Source organism: Podarcis muralis, chromosome Z (assembly GCF_964188315.1).
Source record: "Podarcis muralis chromosome Z, rPodMur119.hap1.1, whole genome shotgun sequence".
NCBI classification, from domain to species: domain Eukaryota; kingdom Metazoa; phylum Chordata; class Lepidosauria; order Squamata; family Lacertidae; genus Podarcis; species Podarcis muralis.
The window spans coordinates 50,391,461-50,418,957 of record NC_135673.1 but is presented as its reverse complement, the minus strand read 5'-3'; the positions used below and the strand labels follow the sequence as shown (position 1 = coordinate 50,418,957).

The window sequence follows — 27,497 nt, the reverse complement described above, 5'->3', positions numbered from 1 at the left end:
GAGCCAGCGCAGCACACGGAACGCCGTTTACCTTCCCACTAGTAAGCGGTCCCTATTTATCTACTTGTACCCGGGGGTGCTTTCGAACTGCTAGGTTGGCAGGCGCTGGGGCCGAGCGACAGGAGCGCACCCCGCCGCGGGGATTCGAACCGCCGACCTTTCGATCGGCAAGTCCTAGGCGCTGAGGCTTTAACCCACAGCGCCACCCGCGTCCCATCATATAAATATAAATGAGATCTAATTAATATCTATATATTATAGATGATGTTTTATAATAAAACATAGCCCCGCAGCCCTGTTTTTGAAAGGAAAGAAACGGACACCGGTTGTTGTTTTTCTTCCAAGGCCGTATATTTAAAGTGAAATTCTCCCGATTTTATAAGGGGAAAAAAAAGACGAGAAAGATTCCCAACCGACGGATATCGAACAGTTTCCAAAATGTGTTTTTTTAAGGTTCATGTACATTGCTTAGGGGGGGGAAAGGAACTCTGCACACGCTCAGGAGCACTTTCCCAAAATCCCTCCCAGAACAACAAGGGGGGAAAAACCCAAAATGTGAGAACGGAGAGATCCCATTGGTCGGTCGGTCGCTAGGTAGAAAACTGTAAACTCGGTTCAAGTCGGTTCCGGAAAAGTCCGTCCACCGGAACCTGTAATGGCAGAAGCAACGGAAGGGAAGTGGCCGGTGGGAAGGAAGCCCAGCCGGTCCGAGGAGGAGGAGGAAGAGAAAGTACTGGAAGTTGGGAGGCGTGGCTTGTTCCTCGTTTCCCGTTACTCGAAACGGTGGGTTCTCCATGGCTGTTTGGGGACAGGAAGTGGCTGCAAAGGGACAGGAAGTGGGGAGGAAAGGAGAGGGAAAGGGACAGAAAGGTGCTGTGAGGGAACAGGAAGGAACTTTTAAGGGAACAGGAAGGAGCTTTTAAGAGAACAGGAAGGGACTGAGAGAGAATAAGCAGGGACTGTGAGAGAACAGGAAGTCCCTGAGAGGGAACAGGAAGTGGCTGTGAGGGAGAAATGAAAGGGACTTTAAGGGAACAGGAAGGGACTCAGAGAGAATAAGAAGGGACTGGGAGAGAACAGGAAGGGACTGTGAAGGAGATGAAAGGGACTATGAGGAAACAGGAAGTCCCTGAGAGGGAACAGAAGTAGCTGTGAGAGAACAGGAAGGTACTCTGAGGGAGAGTAAAGGGGACTGTGGGGGAACTGGAAGTGCCTGAGAGCAAAGAGGAAGTGAATTGGAGGGAACAGGAAGGGACAGGGGTAAAACCGGAAGGGGCTGTTCGAAAATAGGAAGGGGCGGTGAGAGAACAGGAGGGGCCTGTAAGGGAACAGGAAGTGCCTGAGAGTGTACAGGAAGTGACTCTTAAGGGAAGAGGAAGGGACAGTGAGGGGACAGAACAAATGGGAAGCGGAGAGGAGGCAAGGCTGGGGTAGGAGTGGGGGCAGAACCTGAACCCGGCGCCTGGAGCTCTCCCTGTTGGACGTCAGTTGACATAGTACAACCAGTAGAGAAGGTTGAAAAAGCCGAAGGTGATGGGGAATAGAACCCGGGACCACTTGTCAATGGTGCTGACATCGGCCAGGTCGGGGATCTTCAGCTTCAGCTTGGAGGACCTCCGGCGCAGGCGGCAGTTGGCCCGGGCGGTGCGGCAGGCGGGTGCCTTCCGGGAGTGTAGGGCGGTGCCTGAAGATTCGAACCCGCGCAGGCCACAGGGGCGCGGGTCTGGCGAGGGCGACGTGGAGAAGAGCGGGCAGTTGCTGTCGGAGACGCCGGCTAGGAGGAGGTTGCCGTATGGGTCGGGCTGGAAGGAGAGAAGGGAGCTCAGGGTCATCTATCCCAACCCACGGGGATCCCGGCCTCAAATACAGGACCCTGAGGTTCACCCATCCCCACCCACTTTTTAGGCAGGAATCTCGCACCTGAGTCCGGGGCTCCAGGCGCCGGGCGCGTCTCTTCTGCTGGCGGGGCCCTCGCCCAAAGAAAATGTAGTTCACCAGGGCATATTCCAGCAGCGCCAGGAAGACGAAGACGAAGCAGCCCATCAGGTAGACATCAATCGCCTTGACGTATGGGATCTTGGGCAGCGTTTCCCGGAGGTGGGTGTTGATGGTCGTCATGGTGAGGACGGTCGTCACCCCTGGGTGCCGCGGCAGGTGGGAGAAGAAACAGGGTTAGTTGGGTGGCCGAGAATTATAGCACAGGGAAGACACCATAATTCAAACCTCCGTCACGATCAACAATCGAAATATTTTCGTAATATCCAAAGATGGGACTGAAATATTGAAATCAAACGTTATCATACTCTGAAATCAATCAATATCATGATTGAAGACGGATATATAGAAACGCCTAGTGAAATCAAACCTTTTCATACTGGAAGTCAAGCGATATCGTGACTTAAGATGAATATATAAAAACATCCATGGAAATCCAATGATTTCATATTGAATCTGGATTCCATATGACCTTAATGGGTTGGAGAACTGGGCACCACTTCACCAAATGGGATCAAGGTCAGGTCCTGCCTTTAAGGAAAATCAGATGGACCAATAGAAGGATGGTGGACCTCAGGGTCTTGGTGGACCACCAGCTTGCTACCGGGATATGGGAGAAGGTTCTCAGCGGCTTGGTGGTCCTCCAACTTCACCTGAATCCAACCCAATGAATGTGAAGAGGTTCCTGCATTTAGGGAGGATCACATGGACCCTGATGGACTCAGGGTCTTGGTGGACCACCAACTTGCTAGCAGGGCATAGGAGAAAGTTCTCAGGGTCTTGGTGGACCTCATACTCACCTGAGTCCAACCCAATATGTTTCAAGAGAGACAAAGGTCAGGTTCTGCCTTTAGGAAGAATCACATGGACCCTTGGTAGCAGGACCCCGGAGCAAGATCTCAGGATCTCCTCACCTAGGGCCACCCGGGCGGCTGAAGCATCGTAGTTGATCCAGAAGGAGACCCAGGAGAGGATGGTGATGAGGATGGAGGGCATATAGGTCTGCAGGATGAAGTAGCCGATGTTCCTCTTGATGCGGAAGCTGAGCGACAGGCGGAGGTAGGAGCCTGTTGGAGAAAAAGGAGATGGTCAAGCCGGACAGGACCCCAGGATCCAGATGAATCAGTGAGGACATCTCTGGTATCTTCAGCAAAGGGTGGACTGGAGGACCGTGGTCTCCCACCCTGTGTCTGACAACCCCAGGATTTCAGGCAGGGGGTTAGACTAGATGACCCGACAGGGCAACCCACCAGTGGTGAAGACCACCTCACGGGTGACCAGCTTCTGCTCGATGATGGTGAACTGGGGCAACTCCAAGACCTCCATCCCCGTCACGGCTGAAGAGTTTCCTTGCCAGAAGAAGACAATGTCGTCAACGGTGTAGCCATCTGGGAGGAAAGAAAATAAGAAATAATGAGAATGATTCCTGGTTGAAAACTATTCCTGTCTTAAAATTAATCCTGGGTTAAAATTAATTCCTAGATTAGAATTATTCCTGTCTTAAAATTATTCCCATTTTAAAATTATTCCCGTCTTAAAATTAATCCTGGGTTAAAATTAATCCTGGTGGAAAAGTATTCCTGTTTTAACATTATTCCCGGATTAACATTATTCCCCAATTAAAATCCTCCTGGTTTAAAATTAACCCTGGTTTAAAATTATTCCTGGATAATACTTTTCCTTGATGAACAAGGAATAATTATATTTTATTCCTGCCTTAAAATTATTCCTGGTTTAAAATTATTCCTGTTTTAAAGTTAAATTCATTTTTATTATCCCTTGATTAACAAGTAATTATTTTATTTTAATTTATTTTATACTTATTCTGTTTCAAATTAATCCTGGCTTAAAATTATTCCTGCCTTAAAATTATTCCTTGATTTTTCCTGGATTAACAAGCAATAATTGAATTTAATTTAATTGAATGATACGCACAGCTCTCAATTTCCAGGGTGCAATTCTGCTGATCCAGGGGGTATCTCCGGAGATCCATCATACAGGCGGCGGTTGTCGTGATCCTGCAGAAAGAGAGAGAGAGAGGATTCCCAGGATCCATTATGGGGATCCCTGATTGACGGATGCAGGGAATGCTATATATTGATTTTGGGGGGATTTTTCAACCCCTTTTTGGATGATATTCCTGGTCCGATGTCTGAACTCACAAATATTTCTCTAATTTTGCCTATTGATAAGTATTAATTGATAAGTATTAATTGGATGGTTAATTTTATGGACTATTATCGGATGGCTAATTTTTATGGACTATCAAAATGTATTGAAATTGATAATATTTAACCGTGATCACTATGCAAGGATGAAAGCCGTCATTAATCATGATCCATCCAGTAATCATGATCTGTCCATTAATAATCATTAATCATGATCCGTCCATTAATAATGACCCGTCCATTAATCACCCCGCCCTGTTATGATCAACACGCACAATAAAAAACTGATTAGCACCCAGTTTGCGGTGATCACTAGGCGAGAACGAAACCACCCATTAATTGACCGTATTTGCAATAACGAACTGGCAGGAGCGAATCGGTTCTTGATTATTGGTGATTAATATCATTAATATCTGCCCACCTCAGGCCGTAGAGGACGGTGCCATCTGGGTGCAAGCGGATCATGCGGTTCTTGACAGTGACCCCATGCAGGAAGGACTTTTTGTCATTAAGAAAGTAGGTGTCTGGGAGCCAGAGCTGGTCGGCGACTCGATTGTCGAGTGTCAGGTTGAACGGCAGATCGCCGTAGGCAAGCCGCTTGTCCCGCCAGCTCTGCTGGAAGTACATGGTTATGGTATAGTCCTGGCAGAGGAGAAAAGAAAGAGAGAGATGGGGGAAATTGGAGGAGAGAAGGATAGGAGGAAAGAAGGAAGAAAGGAGGATAGGATAGCCGGAAAGAAGGATAGAAGAGGAAAAGGAAAGAAGGGTAGAAGGAAAGAAGGACAGAAGGAAATCCATCTTTTCCAGCAGGATTTGAATCTGGATCCAGTGGAAGTTCGTCCAACTTACCATGTTGACTTCAGAAATCTGGTCGATGCTCGAGATGTGGATGCTCATCCCCACCACCACAGGGTTCCCTGAAATAATAACAATAGCAGTAACAAAACAACACCAAAGCAACAGATATATTATGTTATATTATTAGATTATATCATATTATATTACAATAATAGATTATTATATTAAAATGAAGTAATAAAATTATTAATTGCTAATGAAACTCATAATTGGTTAATTTATTGACTTGTGATAAAATGATGAAGATGATCACATGATGAGACCATAAAATCAAATCCTCAATGGGAAGATGAGATAATAAAAGGAATTAATAAAATAGTGATAAAAAATAACCCCATAAAATTAAGAAATTAAATTATAAACAATAAATCATAACTTTAGATAATAAATAATAAATAAAGGCTAAAAGTCAATAAGGAATAACAGCAAATCGAACAATAGATTATAAGAAAATGATAAAAGAGATAATAAAAGGGGATAAGAAATAATCATTTATTCATTTATGCCCTAACTTATTATTTATGATTAATTATCTAATTTATTATCGATTAGATTTATGCTCTTTTAGGTGGCGTTGCCTTACCTCCGAAATAAAACCGAACCATAGATTAATAATAAAATAATAAAAGTGGATAATAGGTAATCATTTATTTATTTATGACCCGGCGTCTTATTGATTACCTGATTTATTATCGATTGGATTCATGCTCTAACCTTTAGGCTACGCTGCCTTACCTCCAAAATCGGGCCGCAGGCGGACATCATAGCCTTTGAGGAGCTTGTCCACAATGTCCTTGACCACCGATATGTTGCCAGTGGAGGGGCTGCAAAACAGGACAAGACCATGGTTGGTCCTCAAAGCAGTTGAGATAAAATTTTGGGGGGTCCCCATTGAGCCCCACCCCATATGGCACCCTATACATTTGGGGGTCCTTTGTATATTGGGGTGCCCAGCTGGTTTAAAACATGGAGGGTCCCACATGGCATCATTTAAACCTGCCCCCGAATCTATTATATTGGGGTTCCCAGCTGGAATGAAATTTTGGGAGAAGATATTGGGAGCCCCAATAAACTTGGCGGGGCGCATCATATATTCTATTGGGGTGTCTAGCTGGAATAAAATATTGTGGGGTTCATATAGATTTGGGGCATTTGAGATATTGGGCATCATGCTTCATGCATCATGCTTCTCACGGCCTCCTTTAAACTTGCCCCCCTGAATTCCAGCTGGGAACCCCAATATTATATGAATTTCATGTAAATTGGGGGGGGTTGAAATATGGGGGCATCATGCTTTTTGTGGCAATTGGGGGAGACCCTATTCTGTGTGAGGGGCAGCTAGGGGACCCCAGAACCCCCCTTGCAGGTTAGCCTACCTGTGTACCCCCTAAAAAAACCCAGGTGACCCCCACAGGTTAACCTACCTGTGTGCCCACTAAAACCCCCACAGGTGAACCCCCACTACCTGTCTGCCCCCCAAATCCCTAGGGAAACTCCCGCTACCTGTCCACCCCCCAAAAACCCCAGGGGGGCCCTGCTGCCTGTCCACCCCCTAAAAAAACCCACAGGTAAGTCCTCCGCTACCCGACAGCCCCCCCACCCCCCAAGGGAGCCCACCACTCCCTGTCCACCGCCCCAAAACCCCAAGGGAGAACCCTGCTACGTTTCCACCCTCCAAAACCCCCAGGTGAGCCCCCCAACCTACCTGTGCGCCCAGCAGCAGCAGCAGAGGAGGAGACACAGCGCAACCCCTGCGCTGTCGCGCAGTCCCCGCATTTCCGAGGGGTGGGAGGTCGGGGTGGAGTGGGGGGCAGCACCCCCAAATGGGGGCAGCGGTGGGGCCGGCCGGTTCACCTGAAGGGAATGGAAATCCGAATCGAAGAGTGGCGCTCAGCAGGCGCTGGAAAAGGCTCCTCCCGGCAGCCTCGCCATGGCGCAAAACGTACGGGAGAAGAAATGCGCTCCAGTTGCGCGCAGGGTGGCGGCGGAGAAGAGCCAACGGAGTCTCCGGCGAGCGGGCGCACGTGGAAAAGGCGCTTTGGGAGACGGCGGCGGGACGCGGAAGTTGCGCTCCAGAGGCCGCAATCGGGGACGCTGCGCTCAATATGGGGAATGCGCTTTGGGGGGCGCAGGCGAGAATCGGCCAACAGGATTGATGCGCTCTTGAGCGCGAAGACAGGGAAAGTCTGCGCGCCAACGAGGGAGATGCGCTTTGGAGGGCGCAGGCGAGGATGGGCCGCCGGCAGAGAGTCTCTGGCCAAGAGGAGTGATGCGCTCTTGAGCGTGGAGACGAGGAAAGGCTGCGCGCCAACGGAGGGAGATGCGCTTTGGGGGTCGCAGGCGAGGATCGGCCGCCGGCGGAGACTGTCTGAACAGACGAAGAAAGGCTAAGCCCAAATGCAGAAAATGCGCTTTTTGGAGACGGTCAGAAGGAAAATGCGCCGTCGGGCGCGCAGGCGAGGATGGGCGGGCGCGCAGACCAACGGGAAGGACTGATGCGAGGAAAGGCTGCGCGCCCAAAGGCGGGAAATGCGCTGTCGGGGCCGCAGGCCGCGAATGGAGACGCTCCGGCCCACGGGAAGGATGCGCTGGGGGGAAAGGCGCCCAAAGGTGGGAAATGCGCAGGCGAGGACGATGGGACCAGGGACGGATCCGAGGGGGAGAAGCTGCGCGCCAACGTGGAAATGCGCCCAGGAGAAGCCGCCCGAGGGTCCTGCTTTTGGAGGAGGACAGACCCTCAATGGAATCTGTGCGCAACGTGGGAAATGCGCCTTCGGGGGGTGCAGGCGAGGATGGCGGGACCGGGGCCGGATCCGAGGAGGAGAAGCTGCGCGCCGACGTGGAAATGCGCCAAGAAGAGGATCCCGCCTTTGGAGAGGAGATGCGCCTTTGCAGGAGGAGAGTCTGCGCGTAGCGTGGGAAAATGCGCTTTCAGGGTGGGGGGGCGGTGCAGGCGAGATTGACGGGACCACGGACGGATCCGACAAAGTGGAAGTTGCGCTCCCGAAGGCTGTAGAGCGGGAAATGCGCCGACCTCCGGGAAAAGGTGGAATCCGGTCTCGGGGGGAGGAGTGGAGCAGGACGAGGCCGGATCCTTGGATCCCTCCGGCGGCGAAATGCGCTCTCGCCGGGCGCAGCCAGGCCGCGAAATCCTCACTCGGGCCCAATCCGCAGGGGGGTCCCGATGCCTTTTGGGAGGGGGCACAAATACCCGCACTAGGGGGGCGCCGGTGGACGATGCGCTCCTGGAGGGTGGCGTAGGGCGGGGGTCGCCGCCGGATCTGTCTGGATGCGTAAAAATGCGCGTTTTCGGGGGGAAGGGCGCGCAGGCCTCGAAATCCGCGCTCGGGGGGCGCCGGGGAGGGGGTGGGATCCGCTCCGGGGGGGGGGCGCAGGGAGGCCCTCGCCTCTGTTTGGCCCGGCGGCCGCTGCAGAGGATGCTCCGCGCTCCGCCTTTCCGAGAGGAGGAGGGAGGGAGGGAGGGAGGGAGAAGGAATCACGTGATAGGAAGAGCAGTTTTGGGGGGGGGAGAACCCCAAAAATAAAGGAAATGAGAATCCGGAAGAAAAAAGCAATTTTTTATACAAAATAAAGGGAAATCGCCCTCAAAGCGCAGAAAGCGGGGGCGGGGAGACAGAAAGAGAAGGGGGGAAGAGAGGGAGGGAGACGAGAAAAAAAGAGGAGAATGAGAGTGAGAGATGAGGGAGAAGAGAGGGATGGGGAAAGAGAGAGGAGGAGAAAGGAAGAGAAGAGAAAGGAAGGAAGGGAAGAGAGAGAAGAGAGGGATGGAGGAAAGAGGGAAGGAGAAAGAAAGAGAGGAGAAAAAGAGAGGAGGGGAAGAGAGAAAAAATAGAGAGGAGAAAGAAAGAAAGAAAGAAAGAAAGAAAGAAAGAAAGAAAGAAAGAAAGAAAGAAAAGAGAGAGAGAAAAAGAAAGAAAAGAAAGAAAGGAGAAGAAAGAAAAGAAAGGAAGGAGAAAATGAAAAGAGAGAGAGAGAGAAGAGAGGGATGGGGAAAGAGACAGATGAGTGGAGACGAGAGAAAGAGTGGGGAAGAGAGAGAGAGTACAGAGAGAGGAGAAAAGGGTCGATGGGGTCATCTAGTCTGACCCGCTTCCGCCTCCGTCATTCTAGGGTTATTTCCCGGGTATGGGGTGGTATATTATTATTATTATTATTAATCTCTCATGAGGTTCATGCCTTGCTCGGGGTCCGACTGGATGACCCCTGGGATCCCCTTCCAGCCTGGCCCTTCTAGGATTTTCTCTTCGCTTCTCCAATTCCCCTACAGTATGTTCCTCCAGACGGGGAAAAAAGAGCATCCTCTGCTGCCTCGGTGGTCAGTTGCTAAGCAACCCCGCATTCCAGGGATTCTCCCACAATGCTTTGCTCCATTCTGGCGAGGCCCGAAACCTCCCATTTCCACCCGCCGCCGCCTCCCCAAAAGATGTATAGGGGGAAAATCTGACAGCCGGACTAGATCCGGTTTCATCTAGTTTGACCCCCCCCCCCAAGCAAGGCAGGAATCTCATCATAATCTTATTACAGTATTATTATTAGAATCTATATACAACCGGGGGGGTCAGACTGGATGACTTTTGAGGCTCCCTTCTGGGTCCCCCATTCTAGATCCCTGCATTGTAGGGGGGTCAGACTGGATTACTTTTAGGGCTCTCTTCTAGCTCCCCCATTCTAGGATCCTGCGCTCCGTTTCCCGCCTCGCGGGGGGGTCAGTCTGGATGACTTTTGGGGCGCCCCTCCCCTCTTCGCTTCCCCCCTCCCTTCCCGTGTACTGCAGTGACGACGAGCGCTGCGAGTGCGCAGGCGCGGCCGGAGCTGCCCCCCCCCCCGCCGTCTTCCCGGCCCGATTTCGGGGGGCCGCAGGGAGTCCCGGTAAGGCCCGCGACCCCCATAAAAAAACCACAACTAGGGAGGGGGTCTGCTTGCGCCCGAGGTATGCGCCCTCCCCTTCTGGTTTTGGGGTTCCCGACGGATCAGGTGGAGGGGCCCCCAAGTTCTCCTAATGCCCCCCCAAAACGGCTCCCTCCCTCTTCCTGCCCCTCTTTTCTCGAAAGATGGGCGGCCCCGTAGCCCAAAGCATACACTTGGGAGGCTACGAAGGGGGCAGTTTGGAGGGTATGTGCCCCCCCCCCGGCGGGCAAATCCCTTTGGTTCCCCACCCCGCTTTCACAAAGGGGGATGCAACGGCCCCGGCGCCCCATCTCGCCTCGTGCTTTTGGGAGGCTACGGATGGCGACGGTTGTGGGGCGAATGTGGGGCGTGGGGGACCCCCATTGGGACAGATGGGGGACAGGATTCCCCCCCAAAGTCCTCTTTACACACACACCAAGCGGGTAAGTCCATTTCGATCCTTTCCCCGGCACCAGTGATTGCCTGGCGAATGGAAGGTTCGGATGGGAAGGTACCTGAGGGTCATCCAGTCTGACCCGCTGCTCGTAGCACGTGTGAAAAGGTTTGGGGGAACCACGAATGTCACCTCACTGGATTCCAGGCTTCTCTCTTGAGATCCCTGCCGCCGCGAATGGTCCGTTTCCAAGAATCTCCATCCAACCACCCGACCACCGAGGAAGGAGAGGAAGGTATCAAAGGAGAGAACGACGAAATGAGAGGAGGAGAAGAGAGATGGGGGGAAGGAGAGAAGAGGAGAATAATAATAGGGCGGGAAGGGACCGCCAAGGCTTCTTTGGATGGAGTTACAAACTTGGTGGGTCAGAGGAACGCCTATTATTATTACTGTATTATTATTACTATTATTAGGATGTCAAAAACAGGTCATGCCGATGCCGGATGAATCTCAGGCCTCCTTCTCTTTCTCACCTTCCCCGTCTCTCTCCTCTCTTTCTTTCTTTCTCTCCTTCTTTCTCTCCATTCCTCTCTCAAATCTCCCTTCCTCTATCTCTCTTTCCCCCCACCTCTTTTTCTCTTTCCCTCCCTCCCCCTCCCTGGACTCCTTTCTCTTCCCCATTCCCCCCCCCTTCTCCTCTCTTTCTTTCTCCTCTCCCTCCAGTGTCGCATCTCTCTCCCCCCTTCCTTCCTCTCTTCCCCATCTCCCCTTACCCTTAATCTCCATCTCCTTTCTCTCTCTCTCTCTCTCTCTCTCTCTCTCTCCCCCCCCCCTTTCTTTCTCTGCCTCTCCATTCCTCTCTCAAATCTCCCTTCCTCTCTCCCTCTCTTCTCTCTCTCCCTCTCTCTCTCCCCATCCCTTTCTCTGGGACCAGGCCAGCAGCCAATTCCTTTCATATTCTTGATCTGCTGAATTCTTCCCTCCCTCCATCCCCCCCCCCTCTTTCTGGCAGGAGAAAAGGAGGAGGTGACATGGCCAGTGGGCATCTCTCCCACCCACTGTGAGTAGGGTTCTCCTCCTCTGAGACAGGATCAGGCCCTGCTGCTGCTGGATTTTCCTGGATCTGAAGGCCAACTGCAAACAGCAGCTGAAATGCGATGAATTATAATTTTAAAAAGCAATATTTTGAGCTCTATTGTGAATGTTAAAAGAGGTGGTGCCTTGACTGGACATTTACGTTTGCATTATTTGTGGGGCCTTTTTGTGGAGAAGCTGTGTCACAACGAATAAATAAAATGGTTCTGGTTTAAAAATAAAATAAAAAATGCAATCAGTTATTGAATTGCAGTTGATTACAAAATGGCAAAGGAAAGCCAGGAAAGCCTGGTTGGCGAAAATGCAATGTGCAAATCGATGCCAACTTTGCAGTTGATGAAGGCTGAAATGCAGGGAAGAGATAAGGGTTAGGGGTTGAGGATAGGGATAGGGGTTGGGGGTTAGGCATGAGGTTGGGGGTTAGGGGCAGGGCCATCTTAAGCATATCAAGCGCCGTGGTGCAAAGCTCCCTCCGGTGCCGCCCCCCCCCCCCCGTTTCCCAGAGTTGTCCACCTTTTTTTAGGGAGGACAGCGCTGCCTGCGGGGTTGGAGGAGGCAGGCAAGGGTGGCGAGCTAATGCTGGGAGGCGCTGCATTCAGCCTCCACCTCTTCCCTGATGCCCCATGCCACTAGTCTCTATAGGTAAGATGCCCCTGGTTAGGGATTAGGGATAGGGGTTAGGTTTCCTTTTTTGGAATAATAAAATCCCTTTTTTACAGAAAGGTTCAACTTTGCTGGCATCCCAGATTCTGTGCATTAGGACAGAGACCGAGGATAGGATTCTTCCCTCCCTGTGTCCTGGAATCCTGTCTTCTCCCGCCGCTGGAGATGCAATGCCAGAGGAAAGCTGGGATGCTATGGAATGGGGACCGCCGCCTTCCGAGGCCTTCCGACAGGTGACGATCCGGCGCCACCCGGACAGAGGGTTTGGCTTTGTGGCCGGTGGCGAGAGGCCCGTGGTGGTGCGTTCAGTAGTGGCAGGTGAGGATTCCGGGGATAAATCTCAGCATCGGATCATCGAGTTGGAAGGGGGTTGGACTAGATGACGCTGAGGGTCTCTCTCCCCCCGACAGACACCAGCTGCCCCTTCCTTTGGCAGGCGGACCCTCGGAGGACAAACTCTTTCCCGGGGACCAGATCTGGGCCATCGGTGACGAAGACGTGAGTGATGTTGCCCGGGAGAGATTCATCGAAATTGTGAGGTGAGGAAGGAGGAAGCGGGTTCAAGACACGCTGGTCGGACTGGGTGACCCTTCTGAAATTTAAGAGCTGCAGTTCCTGCCTCCTCTACAAATCCATGGATTCTTTCTGGAGGAATTTCAACGCAGGGGAGCTGGGACCCCCGAGGGTCATCCAGTCCAACTCCCTGGAGAGGCAGAAATCTCAAGGAAACCCTAAATGTCTCCTTTGTTCCTTTCCTGCCACAGAAGCGCCAAGGAGTCCGCTGTCTTCACCGTGCTGCAAACCCATCAGGTGAGATCCCCGGGGGTCATCCATCTCAACCCCCACCCCCTGGCAAGTCGGGAATCTGCTTTTCCGGCTGAGATTTTGGAAGGCAGCCGACCTCTCCCACAAGGCCCATCTTTTCCTTCTCCCCTTCCAGTCGCCCAAGTCGGCCTTCATCAGTGCTGCGAAGAAGGCCAAGCTGAGGTCCAACCCTGCCAAAGTGCGCTTCTCGGAGCCGGAGCCGGTGAGTTCTGGAAAGTTCTGGAAGGGTGGGGATGTGGTCGTCTCCTTTCTTCATGTCTCCGTTGCCTCTTTGGGCTTGTTAAAGATAGCTAATGTGCTGCACAGAGTGACTGGGGAGGCCCGGCCAGGTGGGCGAGGTATAAGTAATTAATAATAATAATAATAATAATAATAATAATAATAATAATAATAATAATAAATTTATATTTATATTTATACCTGGCCCATCCAGCTGGGTGATTAAAAACAGATTAAAAACAGAATAAAACATCAAACCTTAAAACTTGCCTAAACAGGGCTACCTTCAGATGTCTTCTAAAAGTCAGGTAGTCATTTTATTATATTATTATTATTATTATTATTATTATTATTATTATTATTATTATTATTATTATTATTATTATTATTATTCCGCTGCTTTTCCGCCCGCAGGAGATGCTGAAGAAGGAAGCCCTCCTCCTCATCCCCAACGTCCTGAAGGTTTTCCTCGAAAACGGGCAGGTCAAGTCCTTCACCTTCGACAGCCGCACCACCGTCAAGGTAGAAAGGGAAGCAGTGTTTAGTGATTAGAGCAAGGGGCTGGGAAGCAGCGCCTAGTGGTTAGTGACTTGTAAAATGCTTTCAGAGGAAAAATATTTCTAGAGATTTTCCATTATGTTACATTCTAGTCCAAAGGGATGTATTGAAGTTACATTCTATTTTATTTATTTAATTCTATTTAAGTTACATTCTTAATTCTTGATACATTGTAATTCTTAATACATCAGGAAAGAAGGATTTATTTTAAGTTTTTAATGTGTGCTAAAACAGTCCTTTTTTTATCAACATCAGTTAACAAACATGGATACATATGCTATCATGTTATTGTTTGAGTTAAATAATTGTTATTAAGGAAATGATTCTTCTTCTCCTTCCAGTAAAGTAGAGCAAAACAGTTGTCCAAATAAAAAGTTAATTTATTAAACCTCAATATCATTTTATAATTAACGGTCTGTGTATTTCTAATAGTAGAACCAAATCAGGAAACCTCCCTCTGATTGTCACTATTAAGGGGGGTGCCAGCAAGGCTGAACCTTACTGTAAAAAAAACGGATTTATTTTTCTTATTCTTCCAAAAATGCTTTTCTCTCAACCCTCCCAGGATGTGATGGCAACCCTCCAGGATCGCCTTTCCCTGCGGCGAATTGAGCATTTTTCCCTTGTCTTGGAATACCGCAGCCCCGAGCGGAGCCACCAGTTTCTCCTCCTACAGGAGAAGCAGCCTTTGGCCCATGTGAGTCAGGAGGGAGCCGGGGGTCATCTAGTCCAATCCCCCCCCCACCAGAGCTTTCAAATCCTCCCTCCCTCCCATTCTTCCTACCTTCTTTCCTCACTCCCTTTCTCTGTCCTTCTTTCCTACCTTCTTTCCTTCCTTCATCCCTCTCTCTCTCTCTTTCCTTCCTTCCTTCCTTCCTTCCTTCCTTCCTTCTTTCTTTCCTTCTTTCCCTCCCTCCCTCCTTCCTTCGTCCCTCCCTCCCTTTCTCCCAAATCCCACAAGGATGGACAGGGGAAAGGGACCCCAGGGTCATCTAGCCCACCCCCTTGCCAGAGCTCTCCTTCCTCCCCCCAGGTCGTTCAACGGACCCACTACCAAGGCATGCGGTGCCTTTTTCGGGTCAGCTTCTACCCCAAAGACCCTGCCGAACTGTTGCGGCGAGACGCCGCCGCCTTCGAATACCTCTACATCCAGGTCAGCAGGGGGGGGGGTGAATGTGTGGTTAGAGGGTCCCAATCCTTCCTTCTAGCCAGCTGCTCCACCTAGTGGTCCTCACTGCTCCTCAAATGGGCGGGGTATAAATTTGTTATTGTTATTATTTTGCTGGGGGTTAGCACTAGTTCCAGCTCACTAGTCTTCCTAGTCCCTCGATCTAACCACTAGGGACTGCTTACAACTCACAAACCACTAGGTGCTGCTTTCTATTCAATAACCACTAGTCACTGCTTCCCAGTCCCTTGCGGTAACCACTAGGCGGTGCTTATAATTCCCTCTCCAGAGCCGCAACGATGTCATCCGGGAGCGGTTTGGTGCCGACCCCGATCCGGAGTCGCTCCTGGTCCTGACGGCGCTCCACATCTATATCACCGTCTCAGCCACCCGTCCCAGCCACAAGGTGGCGCTCAGAAACGTCGAGTGAGTGAGTTCCGGGGGGAACCCTGAGGGTCATCCTGACCAACCCTTGTTCCCACACCCGGGACAGCCAACTGTCCTTCCTTCCTTCGTCCCTCACTCCCTTTCTCTGTTCTTCCTTCCTTCCTTCTTTTTTTCCTACCTCCCTTTCTCTATTCTTCCTTCTTTGTTTCCTTCCTTAGAAAGGAAGGAAGGAAGGAAGGAAGGAGAAAGGAAGGAAGGGGGAAGGAAAAACAAAAAGGGAGGGAGGGACAGCAGAAAGAAGGGAGGGAGGGAGAACAGAGAAAGGAAGGAGGGAAACAAGGAAGAAAGAACAAAGAAAGGGAGGGAAGGAGGATAGAGAAAGGGAAGGAGGAATGAAGAAATGAACAAAGGTAGGAATCAGGGAAGGAAGAGCAAAGGGAGGGAGGGGGGAGGGAGGGAGGGAGAAAGGAAGGAAGGACAGAGAAAGGAAGGAAGGGTCGAAGGAAGGAAACAGAAGGAAGAACAGAGGGAGGGTGGAAATGGGGAAGGAATAACTGAGAAAGGGAGAGAGGGAGGGGGGAGGAAGGAAGGAAGGAAGAACAGAGAAAGGTAGGCAGGAAGGAAGGAAGTTGGAGTGTGTGTGTTTCCTTTTTCTCCCCAGGAAGGAATGGGGTCTGGAGCCCTTCTTGCCTCCCTCTCTGTTGCCAGCTACCAAGGACAAGCTCCTGCGCCGGTCGCTCTCACAACAGCTGAAGGCGCACCAGCGGCGCGGCGCCCAGGTGGGACCCTAACCCCTGGGATGGGTCCCTAACCCCCACCTTGAGCCTGGGGTCAGACTGGATGACCCCAAGGGGGCCCCCGATTCTCTCCTTGCAGGTCTCCCCTACCCGGGCCAAGCTCCAGTACCTACGCCTCCTCGACCGGCTGCCCACCTTCTCCGGCGTCATCTTCCAGACCGTTGGGATGGTAGGGTTTCCGGGTTCTGGTTTGGTTTCTGTTTCAGGTTCTGGGCTCAGATTCTGGTGCCAGGTTCTGTTTTCTGGTTCCCAGTTCCGGGCTCTGGGTTCCAGGCTTGTATTCTGGGTTCCAGTTTCTGGTTTGGTTTCCAGTTCCTGGATTCTGGTTCCAGGTTATGGGTTTTGGTTTCCGGTTCCTGGTTCTGGTTTCCAGTTCAGTTCGGCTAGGATACTGGTTCCAGGTTCCGGGTCCTTATTCTGGGTTCCAGGTCTGAGTTTGACTACTCTGACTCTCTCGTAGGACGGCCAGGACACGGCCCCCACCCTCCTGGTGGGCCCCCGCCATGGCGTGAGTCACGTTATCGACCTCCGCACCAACCTGACCACTGTCCTGTGCGAATTCAGCCAGATCAGCAGAGTCCAACTCTTCCGGGAGAACCCGGGTGTGGCAAGGGTGGAGACCGGCATTGTGGATGCAAAGGTGGGCAGGCTGTTGGGCCGCCTGGGGGCCATCCCGTCGCTCGGATTTTCTTTCTTTGTTTGTTTTCTATCAGATTTTCAAAATTTTAAATCTGAATTTAAAAAATTTAAATCAGATTTTTAAATTTTAAATTTGGTTTTTGATTTAAATAACATTTTTATTTAAATCACATTTTTAATTTAAATCACATTTTTTCTATTTAAATAAAAAAATTTATTCAAAGAATCAGATTTTTTGATTTACATCAGATTTTAATTTAAAGCACATTTTTTAAAAAATCTGATTATTTCAATTTATATCGGATTCTTTTGATTCAATTTATATTCTGATTTAAATTAGATTTTTATTACTTAAATCAGATTTTTCATTTAAATAATATTCAGGTTTTATTATGATGAGAACAATAAGAATACAGTGGTACCTCTGGATGCAAATGGGATCTGTTCCTGTAGCGTTCCCAAAGCAAAGGAAGGACTAGACTCTGATTAATAACACACAGAGGTTTCAACCAGCAAGACTCTGGGAGGACTGCATATAATAACAATTCCTGTCCACACTTCGGCCCAGGTCGTTTTATTCACAAAAGAACTTTTTACCCAGTGTTCGTAAGAACCAATCAGATTTCCTCTGAGCACTTCAAAAAACCCCACGTGGGGACAAAGTTACACTACAAAACTACCGTATTTTTCACTCTATAAGACGCACCAGACCACAAGACGCACCTAGTTTTTGGAGGAGGAAAACAAGAAAAAAAATATTCTGAATCTCAGAATCCCTCTTGCTGTCCTGGCTTCTGGGATAGCTGCACAGCCTGCATTCGCTCCATAAGATGCACACACATCTTAAGATGCACTTTCCCTCCTACTTTTTAGGAGGGAAAAAGTGAGTCTTATAGAGCAAAAAATACGGTAAGTTAAGCATGCATACTTCTGGGGTAAATAAAACAGAAGTAAAAAGGAAGAATGCATTCAGCAAACTTGGAGGTCATAAACAGCAATAAAGGAAGGAAAGACGGGTAGTATTTACCATCTCTTTGTGAACACTCTTCCTGGCCCTTAAGCTCTATCTAAAGATTAAAAAACTACCTCAAAGAAGCTACCTACTATCTTTTATGGCTCAGGATGCCTGATGAAGCAACTGGCCTGTGTATTTAGAATGCTGATATGTGCCTGTCAGGCGTAGAAAATGAACAGTAGAGAAAATGGCCAGAAATGCAGAGGCTTGTGGGATTTGATCAGAAATTATTGTCAATGAATCTAACCCAGTCAATGCCATGCTTTCATAGCGGACACAATGGCTTGATGCATATTTTATAATTCCTCATACAGTGGTGCCTCGCAAGACGAAATTAATCCGTTCCGCGAGTCTCTTCGTCTTGCGGTTTTTTTGTCTTGCGAAGCACGGCTATTAGCGGCTTAGCGGGTATTAACGGCTTAGCGGCTTTAAGAAAATGGAAACAAACTCGCAAGAACTTGCAAGATGTTTCGTCTTGCAAAGCAAGCCCATAGGGAAATTTGTCTTGCGGAATGACTCAAAAAACGGAAAACCCTTTCGTCTAGCGAGTTTTTCGTCTTGCAAGGCATTCGTCTTACGGGGCACCACTGTAGTAATCCCATCTGATCCCCACACTCTGGAAATGTGCACTCCTACAGTCAATTGAGAGCCAGTGTGGTGCAGTGGTTAAGAGCGGTAGTCTCGTAATCTGGGGAACCGGGTTCGCGTCTCCGCTCCTCCACATGCAGCTGCTGGGTGACCTTGGGCTAGTCACACTTCTCTGAAGTCTCTCAGCCCCACTCACCTCACAGAGTGTTTGTTGTGGGGGAGGACGGGAAAGGAGAATGTTAGCCGCTTTGAGACTCCTTCGGGTAGTGATAAAGCGGGATATCAAATCCAAACTCCTCCTACAGTTCCAGAGCCCCATTCGCATCCTGAAGCGAACACAACCCGTGTCTGCACGTGTCGCGATTTGCCATTTCCGTGCATGTGCATGACGTCATTTTGAGCATCTGAGCATGCGCGAGTGGCGAAACCCGGAAGCGCGTGCTCTGTTACTTCCGGGTCGCCGCGGAGCACAACCTGAAAATATTCATCCCGAAGCTACTTCAACCTGAGGTATGACTGTATAGTAATAGACTAGAATATTGTATGGTCATATTATTCCAATAATAATAATAAAGATCAATATTTTATGATTTTATGATTCCAATACTACTTCTCTCCCCAGCCGCTGGTGCTTCTGATGGAGTGGCCAGAAGCCACCAATTTTGCTGGCCTCATTTCTGGTTACTGCCACCTACTGGCCGACTCCAGAAGGACGCTTTTCCCGGTCGCACCACCTCCCATGACCAAGGCAGGTACGTTTCCAAGCAAGGGAAATTCCAAGCAGCTGAAAGTCAGATTTTTCTGGAGGGGATGAAATCCCAGAATCCCAGATTGAAGGAAGCCAGCCTGGGCCCCTATTATTATTGTTGTTGTTGTTGTTGTTGTTGTTGTTTAGTCGTTTAGTCGTGTCCGACTCTTCGTGACCCCATGGACCAGAGCACGCCAGGCACTCCTGTCTTCCACTGCCTCCCGCAGTTTGGTCAGGCTCATGTTTGTAGCTTCGAGAACACTATCCAACCATTTCATCCTCTGTCGTCCCCTTCTCCTAGTGCCCTCCATCTTTCCCAACATCAGGGTCTTTTCCAGGGAGTCTTCTCTTCTCATGAGGTGGCCAAAGTACTGGAGCCTCAACTTCACGATCTGTCCTTCCAGTGAGCACTCAGGTCTGATTTCCTTAAGAATGGATGCGTTTGATCTTGTTGAGCTTCAGACCATATTTTGCGCTCTCCTCTTTCACCCTCATTAAAAGGTTCTTTAATTCCTCCTCACTTTCTGCCATCAAGGTTGTGTCATCTGCATATCTGAGGTTGTTGATATTTCTTCCGGCGATCTTAATTCCGGCTTGGGATTCATCCAGCCCAGCCTTTCGCATGATGAATTCTGCATATAAGTTAAATAAGCAGGGGGACAATATACAGCCTTGTCGTACTCCTTTCCCAATTTTGAACCAATCAGTTGTTCCATATCCAGTTCTAACTGTAGCTTCTTGTCCCACATAGAGATTTCTCAGGAGACAGATGAGGTGATCAGGCACTCCCATTTCTTTAAGAACTTGCCATAGTTTGCTGTGGTCGACACAGTCGACTTTTGCATAGTCAATGAAGCAGAAGTAGATGTCTTTCTGGAACTCTCTCGCTTTCTCCATAATCCAGTGCATGTTTGCAATTTGGTCTCTGGTTCCTCTGCCTCTTCTAAATCCAGCTTGCACTTCTGGGAGTTCTCGGTCCACATACTGCTTAAGCCTGCCTTGTAGAATTTTAAGCATAACCTTGCTAGCGTGTGAAATGAGTGCAATTGTGCGGTAGTTGGAGCATTCTTTGGCACTTCCCTTCTTTGGGATTGGGATGTAGACTGATCTTCTCCAATCCTCTGGCCACTGCTGAGTTTTCCAAATTTGCTGGCATATTGAGTGTAGCACCTTAACAGCATCATCTTTTAAAATTTTAAATAATTCAGCTGGAATATCATCACTTCCACTGGCCTTGTTATTAGCAGTGCTTTCTAAGGCCCATTTGACTTCACTTTCCAGGATGTCTGGCTCAAGGTCAGCAACCACACTACCTGGGGTATACGAGACATCCATTTCTTTCTGGTATAGTTCCTCTGTGTATTCTTGCCACCTCTTCTTGATGTCTTCTGCTTCTGTTAGGTCCTTTCCACTTTTGTCTTTTATTATGGAAATCTTTGTACAAAATGTTCCTTTCATATCTCCAATTTTCTTGAACAGATCTCTGGTTTTTCCCATTCTATTGTTTTCCTCTATTTCTTTGCATTGCTCGTTTAAGAAGGCCTTCTTGTCTCTCCTTGCTGTTTTTTGGAAATCTGCATTCAGTTTCCTGTATCTTTCACTATCTCCCTCGCATTTTGCTTGCCTTCTCTCCCCCGCTATTTGTAAGGCCTCGTTGGACAGCCACTTTGCTTTCTTGCATTTCCTTTTCATTGGGATGGTTTTAGTTGCTGCCTCTTGTATAATGTTACGAGCCTCCATCCATAGTTCTTCAGGCACTCTGTCCACCAAATCTAAATCCTTAAACCTGTTCCTCACTTCCACTGTGTATTCATAAGGGATTTGACTTAGATTGTATCTTACCGGCCCAGTGGTGTTTCCTACTTTCTTCAGTTTAAGCTTGAATTTTGCTATAAGAAGCTGATGATCTGAGCCACAGTCAGCTCCAGGTCTTGTTTTTGCTGACTGTATAGAGCTTCTCCATCTTTGGCTGCAGAGAATATAATCAATCTGATTTCGATGCTGCCCATCTGGTGATGTCCATGTGTAGAGTCGTCTCTTGTGTTGTTGGAAAAGCGTGTTTGTGATGACCAGCTTGTTCTCTTGACAGAACTCTATTAGCCTTTGCCCTGCTTCGTTTTGAACTCCAAGGCCAAACTTGCCAGTTGTTCCTTTTATCTCTTGACTCCCTACTTTAGCATTCCAATCCCCTATTATGAGCAGAACATCCTTCTTTGGTGTCACTTCTATAAGGTCTTGTAAGTCTTCATAGAATTGGTCAATTTCAGTTTCTTCAGTACCAGTAGTTGGTGCATAAACTTGGATTACTGTGATGTTAAAAGGTCTGCCTTGGATTCGTATCGAGATCATTCTATCATTTTTGAGATTGCATCCCATTACAGCTTTCACCACTCTTTTGTTGACTATGAGGGCCACTCCATTTCTTTTACGGGTTTCTTGCCCACAGTAGTAGATATTATAGTCATCCGAACTGAATTCGCCCATTCCCGTCCATTTTAGTTCACTGATGCCCAAGATGTCAATATTTATTCTTGCCATCTCATTTTTGACCACATCCAACTTACCCAGGTTCATGGTTCTTACATTCCAGGTTCCTATGCAATATTTTTCTTTACAGCATTGGACTTTCCTTTCGCTTCCATGCATATCTGCAACTGAGCATCCTTTCGGCTTTGGCCCAGCCGCTTCATCAGCTCTGAATCTACTTGTACTTGTCCTCCGCTCTTCCTCAGTAGCATGTTGGACACCTTCCGACCTGAGGGGCTCATCTTCCAGCGTCATAACTTTTATATGCCTGTTGTCTTTGTCCATGGAGTTTTCTTGGCAGGGATACTGGAGTGGCTTGCCAGTTCCTGCTCCAGGTGGATCACGTTTGGTCGAAACTCTCCACTATGACCTGTCCATCTAGGGTAGCCCTGCACGGCATAGCTCATAGCTTCTCTGAGTTATTCAAGCCCCTTCGCCACGGCAAGGCAGTGATCCATGAAGGAGTATTATTATTATTATTATTATTATTATTATTATTATTATTATTAAATTTACTCTTACATTTCTCCAACAAAAAGGGACAGTCTTAATAATAATAATAATAATAATAATAATAATAATAGTCTTACATTTCTCCTATGAAAATAGGCATATGCTAAATAACAACAACAAAACAGCAATAATGCTTTTACATTTCTCTGTTGAGACGACAACAACAATTTTACATTTCTCCTTTGAAAATAGGGACATCCTAAATAACAACAATAACAAGCAACAGCATCAAAACAACAACAATCATGCTTTTACATTTTTCTGCTGAGAATAGAGACGTCAATAATAATAATAGAATTATTAATTGAATTTATATAACCGCTCAATTCCTGGATCCCCCTGTTGTTGTTGTTGTGTTATGTTGTGTTATGTTGTGTTATGTTGTTATGTTATGTTATGTTATGTTATGTTATGTTATGTTATGTTATGTTATGTTATGTTATGTTATGTTATGCCATGCCATTCTTTTTTATTCTTTTCTTTTCTTTTTAATTAATTGAATGTATCTACCGGCCTACATCCTGGAGTTCCCAGATATATAATTTACTATATATAGTATTCAAATATTAATATTAATATTAATACTTATATCATTATTAGAATGAGAATGAGAATTTTTATACTAGCTCCCATGACCAAGACAGGTACATTTCCAAGCTCAGAAAATTCCAACCAGCTGAGATGTCTGATTTTTCCAAAGGGAATAAAATCCCAGATTGAGGGAAGCCAGCCTGGGTCCTTGTTAACAAAAACAACAACAATTGATTTATATCCCGCCCATTCGTCCACTCTTATATTTCTCCAATGAGAAAAGGGACAATCATCATCATCATCATCATTCATCATCTTACATTTCTCCAACGAAAATAAGCATATCCTAAATAACAACAACAACAAGCAAAGAACAATAATGCTTTTATGTTTCTCCGCTGAGAATAGAGACGTCAATAATAATAATGACCACAATAATTTTACATTTTTCCTATGAAAATATGGATGTCATTAACAACAACAACAATTTTACTCTTTCGTTTCTCCAACGAAAATAGGGACAACAACAACAACAACAACAACAACAATAATAATAATAATAATTTTACATTTCTCCTATGAAAATAGGGACATCCGAAATAACAGCAACAGCAACAAAACAACAACAATCATGCATTTATATTTCTCTACTGAGAATAGAGACGTCAATAATAATAATAGTAATAATAATAATACATTTAGGTGCAGAAAATCTGAATGCCCTACGGACACGCAGGAGGTGTCAGGTTTGAATCAGGCCAATCACGGATCAAGAGGGTCAAGACCATTGCGGGTCAAGAGGGTTGGACTATACAACACACCTTCCCTGGCAACCATCCTCACCCTCCGGTCTCTCCTTTTCCAGGCAGAGAGAAGGAGGCTGGGAACCGTAGTGCCTGCAGCAACCGCCGTGCTATGCCACCGGAGCTGCCACGCCGCCGCCGCCCCGACCTCAACCAGAACCGGATCTTTGGAGATGGGGAAACGCGGCCCAGGACCAAGTCGGATCCAGTGCTGAAACTCCCGGGTGCCGAGGGCGAGGGCTGCGGTGCCAGGCGCGCCCGAGCCCGCTCGGTGGACGGTCCCGGACGGAGCCTGGGCCGTGCTGGCCTGGACCTGACGGCGCTGCCACCGCCGGGCAGCGAGGGCGATGAGGACGACCCCACCACCGCCCTGGCCATCGCGGCACCGCCACCTGGCTTCGGAGACAATAGCTCTGATGAGGACGACACCCGGCGCCAGTGGGCGGCACCAAGTGAGGATGCCGGGTGCCAGCTACCGGTGACCTTCGTCGAGGCGGTGGTGCCGGGGTCCCGGACGGTCCGGGAACGAGCCCAGGATCTCGACGAGGCACTGGTGTCGACCCTGCAGGCCCTGGAAGCCCTGGCGGAGGCGGAGGATGGACCACCGACGTCAGCCACGGGTATTGAAGAGGGCGTCGAGCCCACCCCCTGAAATAGGGATTAGGAATAGGGTTATTAGTATTAGTAGTAGTAGTAGTAGTATTGAAGAGGGTGTCAAGTCCACCCCCAGTTTAGGGATAGAGTTATTATTATTATTAGTAGTAGTAGTAGTAGTATTAATATTAGTATTAGTATTGAAGAGGGTGTCAAGTCCACCCCCAGGGATAGATTATTATTATTATTATTATTATTAACATCATCATCAATATCATTATTATTAGTAGTAGTAGTAGTAGTATTGAAGAGGGTGTCGAGTGAGGTGTTCTCAAAGTAAAGGAAGAATTGAACTCTGATCAATAAGAATACACACAGATGCTTGAACCAGCAAGACTCTGGGAAGGGTGCGTATAATAATCTGTCTCTCCACCCTCCGGCCCAAGTCGTATTATTCACAAAAGAACTTTTTACAGAGTGTTCGTAAGAACCAATCAGATTTCTTCTGAGCATTTCAACAAATCCCATGTGGGGACAAAGTTAAACTACTAAAACTAATTAAGCACACATATTTCTGGGGTAAACAAAACAGAACTACAAAGGAGTGCATCTGGCAACCCCGGGAGGTGATAAACAAGCAATATACATAAGGATGGCCAGGAAGACAGCGATCATTATCACCTTCAGGTGAGATCTGTTTCCAGGCCCTAAAATCAACATCCTGAGATTAACATTTCAGAAAAGCTACATCAAAGAAACTTGCCTACTCTCTTTATGGCCCAGGATGCATGCCTGGCAAAGCAACTGGGCTGTATACGTGACTTGTCAAGCAAGAGAAATGGGCAGTAGAGCAAATGGCCAGAGATGCAGAGGGTTGTGGGATTTGGTCAGAAATTATTGTCAATGAATTAAACCCAGTCAACACAATGCATTCATTGTGGACACAATGGCTTGATGAATATTTTATAATTCCTCATGGTAATCCCATCTGATCACTACAGTTGAATCCATCCCTTGGGATAGGGATTAGGGATAGGATTATCATCATCATCATCATCAACAACATTATTATTATCATTGTTGTTGATGATTATGATTATCATCATCATCATCGTCGTTGTTGTGTTTTGGGAGCTGCCCACAGTGGCTGGGGAAACCCAGCCAGGTGGGCAGAGTAGAAATAATAAGATAATAATAATAATAATAATTAGGGTTAGGGATAGGGGTTCAAGATACGGCCAGGAGTTAGGGATAGGGATTAGGGATAGGGTTATTAGTAGTATGATTATTATTCAACATCCTAATGCTCCCGGCCCTTGTGGTTTCTCCAGGTCTCATCGTCCTGGCCGCCCTCGACCCCGACTCCGGCCGTGACGCAGACGCTTCCCCCAACGCCACCTACTTCCTGGCGCAACGGGTCGACCCGGATGGCTTCCTGGTCCAGAAGGACCTACCTTTCCGCTTGAGAGGCTGTGGGGCGCCCACTTGGCAGGCGAAGACTGAGAAGTCCTCACCAGCGTGGCTCGCTGAGGCCAAACCAAGTCCCAGTGCTCAGCCTTGCCCCTCGAACCCTGAACCAGAGTGTCCCCAGAAGGAGACAGAGAGCTGCCAGGTGCCGGCGGATAGGATCCGGAGAGATACTATGGTTCCCCCACCCCAGGAAGTGTCTGATCTCGAACCCAAGGTGCCACACGGAGAGGATCTGGAGGTCCCGGCGCAGCCGCGGGTGCCCCGGCCGGCGTTCCGCTTCCGGAAGCTCTTCTCAGCGACATTCCCAGCACGGCTCAAACGGGAGACAGATGAGCGCCGGGCGCAACTCCGGAAAGTGAAGCAGTTTGAACTGGAGTTCCTGGAGCAACTCCTGAAGGGTCCGGCGCCGGGGGGCTGTGGTTGCCCACCTGGCACCAGCCCTGTGCCAACAGCGCCCAGTGTGTCGCGGTGGGACTGCAGAGGGAGAGAGAGTTGCCCACAGCGGGTCGCACAAGGATTCCCGAGTCGACGGGTGCGCTCAGCCAGCCCAGAGCCGAGAGATGTGGAAAAGAGCGCCTCCTGCCTGGGGACCGAGTGCGTGGTGGCAGCAGCACCACGCTACGAGAAGCTGCAGTGCCGCGCCAGCGGGGAAGGGGCCGTTCCAGAAGAGGGTGATCCAGCGCCGCGTTTCCCGGATGACGTGTGCCCACGGCAACTGGGGCCGGGTGGAGAGGGCTGCTGCTCAGTGCGCTCCTGTTTCTCAGCGCGGGGAGGTGACGACGAAGCCGATGAGCTGTGCTACTCGGTGCCGCCAATGCCGGATGCAGCATCCCAGACACAGGAGATTGACCTGCGGGCAGCATCGGGCCTCGACCGCATCCGGGAACTGTGCGGGCGGGAGTACGCCTTCCCCGGTGGGTTCTCGGCGGTGAGGCTCGACGCTGAACGGCTGCTAGGCGCCCTGCGGCAATGTGCAGCAGCGGCAGGGAATGGGGCGTCGGTGCCAGATGAGGGCCGGCGGGAGCTGGCACTGGCCTTCCGGGAACTGAGGGCCGCCTGCCGGCGGGTGGCGGGCGCTGAGAAGAGCCCGGCACGGCTGCTGCCAGCCGTCGCCGGGAGTTTCCGGGTGCTGGCGCGGTTGGCGGAGACGGCAGCGGTGGTGGGCAAAGAGGCACGGCGGCGGGCACTGCTGGCTCAGGTGGAGGAGGTGGCGAGGAACTACACCGCCCTGGCAAGGGCGGCGGAGGAGTCAGCAGCCAGGCAGGCGGGCGAGGAGCCAGTGCGCCCATTGACAGCACCGGCGGCAAAGTGAGGCTTGCTGAGAGGACGTTCAGGGAAGTGTGACGAGGCGGCTGTTTTGCGGGGAAGGCGGAGGGCGGCAATTTTCTCGCAGAGGGCTGAGGTGCCGTGGGCTCCATTGGCAGGAGCCCGGTCATGTAGTCCAACTCCTCGGCTCTAAAAGCTGGGATGCGGTTGGGTGACCCCACCCACTGCAAGAATTGGCACAGGACCGTCCAGTGGAGAGAGGGAGGAAAGAAGGAAGGGAGGACAGAGGAAGGGAGGAAGGAAATGGGGTAGGAGGGAGGGACAAAGGAAGGAAGGACAAAGAAAGGGAGGGAGGGAGGAGAAAAGGAAGGAGGGATGAAGGAAAGAAGGAAGGACAGAAAGGGAGAGAGAGACAAAGGAAGGAAGGAAGGACAGAGAAAAGGAAGTAGGGACAAAGGAAGAATCGAAATATGGAGGGATGAAGGAAGCTGGGAGATGGTTGGATGACTCTGGCAACCACAATGGTTGGTACCACAATGATTGGCACTGAAGTGGCCTTGCCTGGGGTTGGGCTGGATGACCTTTGCGGTTCCCTCTGGACACAGAAACCCCCCCTTTTTACATGCCTGTATATATTATACATAATAAAGACTATATATGTATAGATATATGGAAATTATATCTGTGTAAATTTGACCTGAGATTGTCTATATAGAAAGATGTGAAACTTATATGCAAATTTATGCCAATACACAAATCTTCATATCAA

General features: G+C 49.1%; 2 protein-coding genes across 7 annotated transcripts; one reads left to right on the top strand and one right to left on the bottom strand.

The window, feature by feature from the left end:
• Positions 1-326: 326 nt before the first annotated feature.
• On the bottom strand, positions 327-10,572 carry LOC114589257 (gamma-aminobutyric acid receptor subunit beta-4-like). The gene is made up of 10 exons (XM_077922490.1): positions 10,445-10,572; positions 6,727-6,875; positions 5,757-5,845; positions 5,013-5,080; positions 4,585-4,805; positions 3,931-4,013; positions 3,246-3,383; positions 2,910-3,062; positions 1,921-2,138; positions 327-1,802 (listed from the first exon to the last, which is right to left on the bottom strand). Exons 2-10 carry the CDS (start codon positions 6,795-6,797, stop codon positions 1,485-1,487), a joined length of 1,359 nt encoding a protein of 452 aa, XP_077778616.1. The 5' UTR covers positions 6,798-6,875; positions 10,445-10,572; the 3' UTR covers positions 327-1,484.
• FRMPD3 (FERM and PDZ domain containing 3) lies at positions 8,941-27,497 on the top strand. 6 transcript variants are annotated; one of them, XM_077922478.1, is made up of 15 exons: positions 8,941-9,911; positions 12,165-12,399; positions 12,518-12,620; positions 12,846-12,891; positions 13,022-13,108; positions 13,540-13,647; positions 14,249-14,380; positions 14,717-14,836; positions 15,141-15,277; positions 15,900-16,017; positions 16,115-16,204; positions 16,496-16,675; positions 18,900-19,029; positions 23,461-24,018; positions 25,324-27,497. In XM_077922478.1, the coding sequence occupies exons 2-15, from the start codon at positions 12,252-12,254 to the stop codon at positions 26,772-26,774; spliced, it is 3,408 nt and encodes a 1,135-aa protein (XP_077778604.1). In that variant the 5' UTR covers positions 8,941-9,911; positions 12,165-12,251; the 3' UTR covers positions 26,775-27,497. The 6 variants fall into 6 exon arrangements, with proteins under 6 accessions (XP_077778604.1, XP_077778602.1, XP_077778603.1 ...); XM_077922476.1 differs by having other exon boundaries at positions 12,138-12,399; XM_077922477.1 differs by lacking the exon at positions 8,941-9,911 and adding an exon at positions 10,496-10,618 and having other exon boundaries at positions 12,138-12,399.